This window comes from Balaenoptera ricei, chromosome X, assembly GCF_028023285.1.
Source record: "Balaenoptera ricei isolate mBalRic1 chromosome X, mBalRic1.hap2, whole genome shotgun sequence".
Lineage (NCBI taxonomy): Eukaryota > Metazoa > Chordata > Mammalia > Artiodactyla > Balaenopteridae > Balaenoptera > Balaenoptera ricei.
The window spans coordinates 110,583,675-110,596,797 of record NC_082660.1 but is presented as its reverse complement, the minus strand read 5'-3'; the positions used below and the strand labels follow the sequence as shown (position 1 = coordinate 110,596,797).

The following is a 13,123-nucleotide window of genomic DNA, read 5'->3' as shown; positions in this document are numbered from 1 at the left end:
GTAAAAGAATGAAATTAGAACACTTCCTAACACCATAAACAAAAATAAACTCAAAATGGATTAAAGACCTAAATGTAAGGCCAGACACTATAAATCTCTTAGAGGAAACCATAGGCAGAACACTCCATGACATAAATCACAGCAAGATCCTTTTTGACCCACTTCCTAGAGCAATGGAAATAAAAACAAAAAATAAACAACTGGGGGCTTCCCTGGTGGCACAGTGATTAAGAATCCACCTGCCAATGCAGGGGACATGGGTTCGATCCCTGGTCCAGGAAGATCCCACATGCCGCGGAGCAACTAAGCCCGTGCAGCACAACTACTGAGCCTGCGCTCTAGAGCCCGCGAGCCACAACTACTGGAGCCCACGTGCCACAACTACTGAAGCCTGCGTGCCTAGAGCCCGTGCTCTGTCACAAGAGAAGCCACTGCAATGAGAAGTCTGTGCACCACAATGAAGAGTAGCCCCCGCTCGCCGCAACTAGAGAAAGCCCACGCACAGCAACAAAGACACAACGCAGCCAAAAATAAATAAATTTGTTTAAAAATAAATAAATAAACAAATGGGACCTAATGAAACTTAAAACCTTTTGCACAGCAAAGGAAACCATAAACAAGACAAAAAGACAACCCTCAGAATGGGAGAAAATATTTGCAAATGAAGCAACTGACAAAGGATTAAGCTCCAAAATATACAACAGCTCATGCGGCTCAATATCAAAAAAACAAACAACCCAATCCAAAAATGGGCAGAAGACCTAAATAGACATTTCTCCAAAGATATACAGATTGCCAACAAACACATGAAAGGATGCTCAACATCACTAATCATTAGAGAAATGCAAATCAAAACCACAAAGAGGTACCACCTCACACTGGTCAGAATGGCCATCATCAAAAAATCTACAAACAATAAATCATGGAAAGGGTGTGGAGAAAAGAGAACCCTCTTGCACTGTTGGTGGGAATGTAAAGTGATACAGCCACTATGGAGAACAGTATGGAGGTTCCTTAAAAAGCAAAAAATAGAACTACCATATGACCCAGCAATCCCACTACTGGACATATACCCTGATTAAACCATAATTCAAAAAGAGTCATGTAGGGCTTCCCTGGTGGTGCAGTGGTTGAGAATCTGCCTGCTAATGCAGGGGACACGGGTTCGAGTCCTGGTCTGGGAAGATCCCACATGCCGCGGAGCAACTAGGCCCGTGAGCCACAACTACTGAGCCTGCGCGTCTGGAGCCTGTGCTCCGCAACTAGAGAGGCCGCGATAGTGAGAGGCCCGTGCACCGCGATGAAGAGTGGCCCCCGCTCGCCGCAACTAGAGAAAGCCCTCGCACAGAAACGAAGACCCAACACAGACAAAAATAAATAAATAAATACTTTAAAAAAAAAAAAAAAAAAAGAGTCATGTACCACAATGTTCATTGCAGCTCTATTTACAATAGCCAGGACATGGAAGCAATGTAAGGGTCCATCGACAGATGAATGGATAAAGAAGATGTGGCACATATATACAACGGAATATTACTCAGCCATAAAAAGAAACGAAATTGAGTTATTTGTAGTGAGGTGGATGGACCTAGAGTCTGTCATACAGAGTGATGTCAGAAAGAGAAAAACAAATACCGTATGCTAACACATACATATGGAATCTAAAAGAAAATGGTTCTGATGAACCTAGGGGCAGGACAGGAATAAAGACCCAGAGGTAGAGATTGGACCTGAGGACACGGGGAGGGGGAAGGGTAAGCTGGGACGAAGTGAAAGAGTAGCACTGACATATATACACTACCAAATGTAAAACAGATAGCTAGTGGGAAGCAGCTGCATAGTACAGGGAGATCAGCTCGTGCTTTGTGACCACCTAGAGGGGTGGGATAGGGAAGGTGGGAGGGATACGCAAGAGGGAGGGGATATGGGGATATATGTATACGTATAACCGATTCACTCTGTTATACAGCAGAAACTAATACAACATTGTAAAGCAATTATACTCCAATAAAGATGTTAACAAAAAAAAAGCAAAACACTCAGTTACAGGTAACTTGTTACAGCAGCTATAGGAAACTAACTCACGTTGTTTCTATTTCTTTTTGGTTAGACGCTGCCTAAATGTTGAGGATTTCTTTTAATTTCTCTAGTTACGTTCCTCTTTGGACAACTGAGTATAATTTAACCAACTGGATTTCATCTAACATCTACATCTGTCAAGCAACTGGGACTGCTAACATATTACCAGTGCATGTTAGCCAAGTGACACCTATTTAAAATAGGACTCAAATTACTTTTATAGCATAACAAGTTGATTTTAAAATTTACGACTGTTTTAAAGCACAGAAAACCTTTTATTCTAAGAGGGAAAGATTTAAAAATTCCTGGGGAGGGGCTTCTCTGGTGGCGCAGTGGTTAAGAATCCGCCTGCCAATGCAGGGGACACAGGTTCGAGCCCTGGTCCGGGAAGATCCCACATGCCGCGGAGCAACTAAGCCCATGCGCCACAACTACTGAGCCTGCGCTCTAGAGCCTGTGAGCCACAACTACCGAAGCCCACGCACCTAGAGCCTGTGCTCCGCAACAAGAGAAGCCACCGCAATGAGAAGCCCATGCACTGCAACGAAGAGTAGCCCCTCCTCGCCACAACTAGAGAAAGCCCGCACGCAGCAACGAAGACCCAATGCAGCCAAAAATAAAATAAATTTTTTTAAAATGTTAAAAAAAAATGAAGGCTTAATAAGCTTCAAAGAAAAAAATAAAACATACATATACCTGTACATATACATACACACAGTATACGTGTGTGTGTGTGTGTGTGTGTGTGTGTGTGTGTATTTATTTAGCCTAGTCAGCTGGGTAAAGATAGCCATGGGCATGTGCCAAGGAGAGGAGACTGACTGCTTCTCTAGCAATAATGTGGGAATATGGGGAGTTGGAGGGGAGAAAAAAACACACAGAAAACCCACTTACCTGGTATTTGTACACAATACAAAAGTTTCTATTTCCCTCAGGTTTTTATTATTAAAGTTGTCAAATATATAGAACAAAGGTTATTTTAAATGTGAAAGGGATATAAAGTAGGATGTACATCTGACTGCAACTGTGTGAAAATATATACTCATGGACAAACCTGGAGGTAATTTTTAATATACAGGTAAAATATGTTAGTTAAGGTGACCTTTTTCTCCAAAATGTCTTTAATAATATTTTTACTTAAAGTCTCTCCGGTTAGCACCACTGGCCTGGGTCAGGAGCCTGGTCATGGGGAAGGCAGCCGAGAGCAAAGAGGTGGATGGGCTAGTTGCCCCCTCATCCTCCTCCGCCAGGGTTCTGCAGTCACCAAAGCAGAGGGAGATAGGATGGAGTTGTGTCTCCACTTGCACCACAGACAGGCTGCCCCAGCCACCCTGTGGAGCTCAGCATTGAGACCCAAGCCACCTCTGCAGGTGCGTTTGGTGAGTTGCAGGCTCCTGGGCTGCAGCCCCTGCACTCAGCATGACTGTGGCTGCCAGGGCATCCTAGAGAAGAGCAGGTTTGGCACAGAATTTCATCAGTTTTTGATAGAAAGAGCAAAACTTGGACATTTTGAGGAGTTTTATGGATTACTGCAACATGTTCATAAGATACCTAATGTTGACATTTTATTAGGCTATACAGACATCCAGGGATACTTACTATCTATAAATAAAGATGATAATTATCACATAACTGCTTCAACAACCAACCTGCTGCTTAGGATTTTTACACAGAAAAAAAGGAAGAAGCAAACAGTGCCTTTGGTACAGACATGCTAATGAAGAAGGAAAATGTTTTAACCAATGTTCTGTCAACCACAGAAAAAAGCCAGATCTAGTAATTGGTATGCACCAAGACTTCAGATGTGTGTCTTCTATTACAGATGTTGACATTACCCCAGAAACACACCATAGGATTAGTTCATCTTTACAAACACAACACTGAACATTCCCTATGGACTCTATAGCTGGGATGGTTTCATTCTAAGGGAGACACTACATGGCTTAGAGAAGGTCCCAGGGATCTTTTGTGTGTGTGTGTGTGCTATTTTTGTTTTTTAAATTTTTGACCATGCTGTGTGGCATGTGGGATCATAGTTCCCCGACCAGGGATTGAACCTGCACTGGAAGCACAGAGTCTTAACCGCTGGACCGTCAAGGAAGTCCCTTCCTCCCCCCACCCACCCCCCCCCACCAGGGATCTTTATATCCTGGCTTATTCCAGGAGGTCTGGCTCGCAGCACAGGACTATATTGGCTGCTAATGATGAAGTGTTAGAAGTTAATGGTATGGAAGTTTCAGGGAAGAGCTTTGGTCAAGTAATAGGATGACTGCAAACAGCTACAACCTCACCATAATAGAAGGCAAGTAAACAGGAGAATAACGTTAGGAACAGTAGGACTTCTGGCAGCTCTAGCCAATCTACTGATAATAGCTTTCTTGGCTATCCACAGCAGATTGAACCAAACATTGAGCCAAAGGATGAAGATGACATTATTACTGAAGACAGCAGTGTGCCACACTAGATTCCTAAAGCTGTTCCTACTATCAAAAGACTGGAATGGTTAACCCAAATAGAACAAACTCAGTTTTGAGTCTGGACAGAATAGTTTTTTTTTTTTTTTTTTTTCAAGAAAGGAGTTTGGACATTTATTTAACATCCATTTTAACAGATCTTCATAAGGCTGGAGAAAATAAAGCATGTTTTACATTCAGTAAAAAATATAGATATATATATATTTTTTTTCTATTGAGATGATCATATGGTTTTTATTCTTCAATTTGTTAATATGGTGTATCACATTGATTGATTTGCGTATATTGAAGAATCCTTGCATCCCTGGGATAAATCCCACTTGATCGTGGTGTATGATCCTTTTAATGTGTTGTTGGATTCTGTTTGCTAGTATTTTGTTGAGGATTTTTGCATCTATATTCATCAGTGATATTGGTCTGTAATTTTCTTTTTTTGTAGTGTCTTTGTCTGGTTTTGGTATCAGGGTGATGGTGGCCTCATAGAATGAGTTTGGGAGTGTTCCTTCCTCTGCAATTTTTTGGAAGAGTTTGAGAAGGATGGGTGTTAGCTCTTCTCTAAATGTTTGATAGAATTCACCTGTGAAGCCATCTGGTCCTGGACTTTTGTTTGTTGGAAGATTTTTAATCACAGTTTCAATTTCATTACTTGTGATTGGTCTGTTCATATTTTCTGTTTCTTCCTGGTTTAGTCTTGGAAGGTTATACCTTTCTAAGAATTTGTCCATTTCTTCCAGGTTGTCCATTTTATTGGCATAAAGTTGCTTGTAGTAGTCTCTTAGGATGCTTTGTATTTCTGCAGTGTCTGTTGTAACTTCTCCTTTTTCATTTCTGATTTTATTGATTTGAGTCCTCTCCCTCTTTTTCTTGATGAGTCTGGCTAATGGCTTATCAATTTTGTTTATCTTCTCAAAGAACCAACTTTTAGTTTTATTGATCTTTGCTATTGTTTTCTTTGTTTCTATTTCATTTATTTCTGCTCTGATCTTTATGATTTCTTTCCTTCTGCTAACTTTGGGTTTTGTTTGTTCTTCTTTCTCTAGTTCCTTTAGGTGTAAGGTTAGATTGTTTACTTGAGATTTTTCTTGTTTCTTGAGGTAGGCTTGTATAGCTATAAACTTCCCTCTTAGAACTGCTTTTGCTGCATCCCATAGGTTTTGGGTTGTCGTGTTTTCATTGTCATTTGTCTCTAGGTATTATTTCCTGTTTGATTTCTTCACTGATCTCTTGGTTATTTAGTAACGTATTGTTTAGCCTCCATGTGTTTGTCTTTTTTACGTTTTTTTCCCTGTAATTCATTTCTAATCTCATAGCGTTGTGGTCAGAAAAGATGCTTGATATGATTTCAATTTTCTTAAATTTACTGAGGCTTGATTTGTGACCCAAGATGTGATCTATCCTGGAGAATGTTCCGTGCGCACTTGAGAAGAACGTGTAATCTGCTGTTTTTGGATGGAATGTCCTATATATATCAATTAAATCTATCTGGTCTATTGTGTCATTTAAAGCTTCTGTTTCCTTATTTATTTTCATTTTGGATGATCTGTCCATTGGTGTAAGTGAGGTGTTAAAGTCCCCCACTATTACTGTGTTACTGTCGATTTCCTCTTTTATAGCTGTTAGCAGTTGCCTTATGTATTGAGGTGCTCCTATGTTGGGTGCATATATATTTATAATTGTTATATCTTCTTCTTGGATTGATCCCTGGATCATTATGTAGTGTCCTTCCTTGTCTCTTGTAACATTCTTTATTTTAAAGTCTATTTTATCTGATATGAGTATAGCTACTCCAGCTTTCTTTTGATTTCCATTTGCATGGAATATCTTTTTCCATCCCCTCACTTTCAGTCTGTATGTGTCCCTAGGTCTAAAGTGGGCCTCTTGTAGACAGCATATATATGGGTCTTGTTTTTGTATCCATTCAGCCAGTCTATGTCTTTTGGTTGGGGCATTTAATCCATTCACGTTTAAGGTAATTATCGATATGTATGTTCCTATGACCATTTTCTTAATTGTTTTGGGTTTGTTTTTGTAGGTCCTTTTCTTCTCTTGTGTTTCCCACTTAGAGAAGTTCCTTTAGCATTTGTTGTAGAGCTGGTTTGGTGGTGCTGAATTCTCTTAGCTTTTGCTTGTCTGTAAAGCTTTTGATTTCTCCATCAAATCTAAATGAGATCCTTGCTGGGTGGAGTAATCTTGGTTGTAGGTTCTTCCCTTTCATCACTTTAAGTATATCATGCCACTCCCTTCTGGCTTGCAGAGTTTCTGCTGAGAAATCAGCTGTTAACCTTATGGGAGTTCCCTTGTATGTTGTCATTTTTCCCTTGCTGCTTTCAATAATTTTTCTTTGTCTTTAATTTTTGCCACTTTGATTACTATGTATCTCGGTGTGTTTCTCCTTGGGTTTATTCTGTATGGGACTCTCTGTGCTTCCTGGACTTGGGTGGCTATTTCCTTTCCCATGTTAGGGAAGTTTTTGACTATAATCTCTTCAAATATTTTCTCTGGTCCTTTCTCTCTCTCTTCTCCTTCTGGGACCCCTATAATGCGAATGTTGTTGTGTTTAATGTTGTTCCAGAGGTCTCTTAGGCTGTCTTCATTTCTTTTCATTCTTTTTTCTTTAGTCTGTTCCGCAGCAGTGAATTCCACCATTCTGTCTTCCAGGTCACTTATCCGTTCTTCTGCCTCAGTTATTCTGCTATTGATTCCTTCTAGTGTAGTTTTCATTTCAGTTATTGTATTGGTCATCTCTGTTTGTTTGTTCTTTAATTCTTCTAGGTCTTTGTTAATCATTTCTTGCATCTTCTCAATCTTTGCCTCCATTCTTATTCCGAGGTCCTGGATCATCTTCACTATCATTATTCTGAATTCTTTTTCTGGAAGGTTGCCTATCTCCACTTCATTTAGTTGTTTTTCTGGGGTTTTATCTTGTTCCTTCATCTGGTACATAGCCCTCTGCCTTTTCATCTTCTCTATCTTTCTGTAACTGTGGTTTTTGGTCCACAGGCTTCAGGATTGTAGTTTTTCTTGCTTCTGCTGTCTGCCCTCTGGTGGTTGAGGCTATCTAAGAGGCTTGATGGGAGGCTCTGGTGGTGGGTAGAGCTGACTGTTGCTGTGGCGGTCAGAGCTCAGTCTATAGATATATTTTTAATTTCCCATTCAGGGATGTTCTCCTTTGAAAGCTGCAAAGATGCGGATGCCTGAGGATCTTCTTGTTGAACGTGATCTCTGTCTTGCTCATCCTATTCACTCTGCAGGTCCTGGTCATGCCCAGCCTCCAGCTCCAACATATCCTCTACAAATAGCCTTCATGTACATCATTTCTTTTAATTCTCATGATAGCCCTGAGGTGGATAAAGGTAGGTACTGAAATCCCCTAGGCCATTCCTATTTAGTGATTTGGTCAAGGTCATATGGTGTAGTGAGTTAAGTGATCCAGAATAGTTTTATTCCGTCTAATTAAATGAGTTTAGCACCCCTAGCAAATGGTACAAATAGAATTTGAAACACATGTTCCAGATCAAAAACTCTTAGAAGACGGAACAATCATAACATCATGAAACCATAGTTTGAATGTTTTCTGAGTGAGGATGTCACAGGACTTGTAAATTTGGCTAGTTTAAGAACTTTTAAACCTCCGAGCCAATGACCTGGAATAGGCATGAGAACAATAATGTTGTAAGTTTAAAATGTTCTTAAAATAAATAGAAACAGAAAATAGATTAGTGGTTGCTTACAGCTGGGAGAGGAGGGGAATGGGGAATAACTGCAAATGGTTACTGACTGGGTTTCTTTTCGGAGTACTGAAAATATAAATTAGATTGTAATGGTGGTTGTGCAACTCTGAATATACTAAAATCACTGAACTGTACTCCTTAAAATTAATTTTATGGTATGTGAATTATATCTCAATAAAGCTGTTTAAATGCTTTTCAAATAGTAGTTTGGTAATTGTTAGTACAAACTTTGGTGGATCAGAGTTGATTTTAAGTCTAAAACAAAGGGAGCTCTGCTAATCAAATTATATGCTTTTGATATGGAAAACTAGATGCTACAGTACATTTTCAGAATTATGTGAGAGGACTAAATTATTTCTGTTTGAAGTGGTTAAATATTTAACCTGTTACAAAGATTCCAGTTAAGTTTTTCCTTTAACCACATTCTTTACATTTTAATGTGAAGTCTGATTCTCTTTTGGTACTCTGAGGACCTCAGTTCTTGTGTACCCCGTATTTTATTTCTTAATGTTGTTCTTTTGTTGCTAATTGTTACAAATCATTTTCTGAAATGCATTATTTTCTAACTTCTAAGAAATCAAACCAATTGGCTGTTCTTAGGAGTTTCATTCCACATTATGAAGCACTGAAGCTATGTTCCTAAATTATGAAATTCTGTGACAGTTTTTCACATTGATGTTTGTCCATCCTATAGATTCTATATTTATAAAATATTTCCAAATAGGTATAATTTATGTTTTAAAATGTAGTTAATTTCATTGACTCTGGTAATATAGGAGACACTCTCCTTTAATTCTTATCCTCATTCCTAATCTCATTGGAAAGCATTCCTTTTGTTTTGGGTGTGTGTATCTGTATATATGTTGGTAGGCTTTTGAACTTTTTTAATGTACATATGGTCCCCAACTTACAGTGGTTTGACTTATGATTTTTCCAGTTTATAACGGTGCGAAAGTGATACGCATTCAGTAGAAACCTTACTTCGAATTCTGATCTTTTCCTGGGCTAGCATAGTCTGATACTCTGTAGTGATGCTGGGCAGCACGGCGAGCCACAGCTACCAGTCAGCCCAGGAGATCACGAGGGTCAATAACTGATATACTCATAAATTTTCTGTACCTTACAACCATTCCATTTTTCACTTTCAGTATTTGATAAATTACATGAGACATTCCACACATTATAAAATAGGCTTTGCGTTACATGATTTTGCCCAACTGTAAGCTAATGTAAGTGTTCTGAGCACACTTAAAGTAGGCTAGGCTAAGCTATGATGTTTGGTAGGTTAGGTGTATTAAATGAATCTTCAGCTTATGATACTTTCAACTTAGGATGGTTTTATTGGGATGTAACCTCATTGTAAGTTGAGGAAGATCTGTATTCAAGTAGTGCAAATTGTTCTGGATATAAAGTGCACTTAGATTAAAAGGTTTTTACACACAGGACAAGCCTGTGCACTTTTTTGTGCAAAGATTTTGGATTTTCTTCAGTGGGATTATTCTGGGAACACTGCCTACACTTTAAGAGAAAGCTGTGGTATTTACCACTGACAAGTAAAGTTTATCTATATTATTTTCATTAGGCTATTTATTTCCCACACATCCACTTAGAACAAGTAAGTGTGAGGCTGCGAACTTTCATTCTTTACCTGATTTCTTTGGTATTTATCATTGTACAATGTGCATAAGCACTACAGTATGCATGTACATAGAAATTAAGAATATTATGAAGTTCCCTGTGGTTTATAGATAATTCCCCCCAAAATTATTAATTCATCTTATAATAGGGCTAGTATGGATGCCTTTGTAACAGTTGTGTGCTATTAAAACAATGAAGGATCAAATGATTCCCTTTTAAAGAATAGCTTCTCTAAATGGTTAAAAAAATATGAAGAAATAAATTCTTGATTAATTGAAAAAAAAAACCTCTAATGTTAAAGCAATAGAAAAAAAAAATCCCATGCAGGGAAACATTTTTGTGAGATTTAATATCAGAACACTACTCAGAAATGTATTTAAGTATTAAGCTTTCTAATAAAAATCTTACTTGAAATGAAAATTAACAGTAATTTCTTAAAGTGACTACTATTTGGTAGTCAATTATTACAGTGTAAGTAATTTTTTTTAAGAAGTTGAATATTTTATTATTAAACTGTTTCTTATTTTCCTGCAAGGCTGTTGCTTCACTGTATAAAAATAGCACCAGCAAACATAGTATATTGCAAAATTAAGATAGTAATGTTCTTCACTGGACGCTATACAACTAACAAACTTTTCTCCACTGTCATTTATTTCCAGTGGCAAGTTCATTGAGTATTTTGACCCAAATCCAGGGATGGCTGTAAGCAAGTTACAATATTATATAAGGTTAAGATAACAATGTTATCCTTGAATTACATAATTTTTATAACTAGTTTTACCACAGATAATTTCAGGAATTCTGAGTATTATAACTGGACACTAGCCTAAAAATCACAGGGTGTTGTGAAAAAGATGCATAGTGTTTATCTGAAATCATTAGGAAGTTAAGGGGTATTTTCTTCAGGCAACATTGTTTCAAGTAGTTTCTTTTGCTAAAAGTTGCTTTTTAAAAATCTATCCACCACTAATTTAAGACAACTATGCTAGATTAAGTTGTTTCAAACTAGTTTATTTAGGGGTTCCATTTTCACTCCTCAATAGATTTTATGTATTTCTCATATGCTTCTTCACTCATTAGTTCATCTAGTTCTGAAGGGTTAGTGAGTGTCATCTTGATCAGCCAACCATCTTCATAACAAGATTTGTTGACAAGTCCTGGATTTTCTGCTAGAGCTTCATTAATTTTAGTTACTTCTCCTGATAGAGGAGAATAGAGTTCACTAGCAGCTTTCACACTTTCCAAAGCACCAAATTCCTGTTTGTTCAATTTTGTCCCAACTTCAGGCAGACTACAGTAAACAACATCTCCCAAAGCTTCCTGTGCAAAATTGCTGATTCCCACTGTTCCAACACCGTTTTCTGTTGTTACCCATTCATGTTTGTCTGTGAATTTACGACCCGACAGCAGAGCGGGGCCGGTGCGCAGCGCCCGGACGGCGCCCGCCCGCAGTCCCCAGGGCCGCAGCGGGCAAGGCGCGTTGGGCGCAGAGATGGCGCACAGGCTGCAGATCGCGGCCCGCACGCTGCGCGCCACTCGCAGCGCCATGTTCGCAGGGGTGCAAAGGGTCTCCGCGCAGCATCTAGAGCCCAGTGTAAGTAATTTAAAAAAACAATCTATCCCATAATATCATAAGTTTCAGTTATCACAGCATCTTAGAACAAAATAAGCAGGCAGTTTTATATGTGTACAAGACACTGAAGAAAGTAATTTTGAAGATTAATATAAATTTAATTATTTAAGATGGTATACTAGGGAACTATCTCTGATGACTGAAAGTTAACAATTACAAATACTTATTATATCTTTTTAAGACAAAGAAGCACCTGAATAACAAATCACTGTTCTTAACAAATAAGCAGCAAAACCTTTAGTCTTTTTCTATTGAGCTCATAGATCTCTACAACCTGTCTGTGTTTCACCCTTATGGTCTCTGGAAGAAATTCATTCAGTCACTGTAGACTCATTTAATGAACTAAAAATACTTATCGTCCCTGCAACCAAGGGCTTTGCTAATCTCTCATCATGAAAAAGCATTTCTTAAGTAACTATATTGACGTGGCACATTAAAAGGGAATTAAATGATTGTTATGGGTTGAATTGTGCCCCTTCAAAACTATGTTGAAGTCCTAACCACTGGTTAGGAATGTGACCTTATTTGGATATACGGTCCTTGCAGATATAATCAAGTTCAGACAAGGTCATTAGGATGCCCTCATCCAATATGACTGATATTCTTGTAGGAAAAGGAGAAGAAACACAGGGAAGATGGCCATGTGAAGATAGAGGCAGAGACTGGAGTGATGATGTATTGACGAACCAAGGAACACCAAGGATCAATGGCAACACCAGAAGCTAAGAGAAAGCCATGGAACAGGTTCTCCCCAGCACCTTCAGAGACAGCATGGCCCTGCCAACACCTTGATTTTGGATGTCTAGCTACCAGAACTGTGAGAAAATTAATTTATCTTTTTCTTTTTTTGGCTGTGCCACGCGGCATGTGGGATCTTAGTTCCCTGACCAGGCATCAAACCCGGGCCTCCTGCAGTGGAAGCGTGGTTTTAACCACTGGACCACCAGGGAAGTCCCTGAATTTCTGTTGTTTTAAGTCACTCAGTTTGTGGTACTTTATTATGGCAGCCCTAAGAAACTAATATTGGGTTGGCCAAAAAGTTCATTTGGGTTTTTCCGTAAGAGCATACAGAAAAACCTGAAAGAACTTTTTGGCCAACCCAATACAATGATGTTAAAAATATGACAAAAATTAAGCAAACAATATAACCCTATTAGCTCCCACTGCAGTACTACCATGCTAACTGAAACACATTATGTAATTAAATAAGGGCATCTGTTAAAAACTCAGAAAACATGTTTTTAGAATCTCATCTATGACATCTTTCCTGATTCCTCCATTCAGAACCCTAGTAGAATGACTACTCTTTGTGCCCTCACTATATCCTCTAAATAATCTGCTGAGGGGGCTTCCCTGGTGGTCCAGTGGTTAAGACTCCATGCTTCCACTGCAGGGGGCACGGGTTCAATCCCTGGTTGGGGAACTAAGATCCCGCATGCTGCGCAGTGCGGAAAGAGAGAGAGAGAGGGTAAAAGAAAGAAAGAGAGAAAGAAAGAGAGAAAGAAAGAGAGAAAGAAAGAAAGAAAGAAAAAGACAGAAAGAAAGAAAGAAAAAGAAAAAGACAGAAA

The 13,123-nt window shown here is 38.8% G+C and overlaps 2 protein-coding genes and 1 pseudogene across 7 annotated transcripts in view; 1 reads left to right on the top strand and 2 right to left on the bottom strand.

Moving 5' to 3' along the window:
• The window catches only part of XIAP (X-linked inhibitor of apoptosis), a 48,361-nt gene that overhangs the window by 24,884 nt on the left and 10,354 nt on the right, over positions 1 to 13,123 (bottom strand). The window lies entirely within an intron of this gene.
• Positions 3,124 to 8,107, top strand: LOC132357183 (partitioning defective 6 homolog beta-like; annotated as a pseudogene).
• Positions 10,750 to 11,505, bottom strand: LOC132357595 (glycine cleavage system H protein, mitochondrial-like). The gene has a single exon (XM_059911187.1). It carries the CDS (start codon positions 11,468 to 11,470, stop codon positions 10,952 to 10,954), a length of 519 nt encoding a protein of 172 aa, XP_059767170.1. The 5' UTR covers positions 11,471 to 11,505; the 3' UTR covers positions 10,750 to 10,951.

Excerpts from the sequence above, each read along its gene's own strand:
- LOC132357595 (XM_059911187.1), bottom strand. The coding sequence starts at position 11,470 with ATGGCGCTGCGAGTGGCGCGCAGCGTGCGGGCCGCGATCTGCAGCCTG.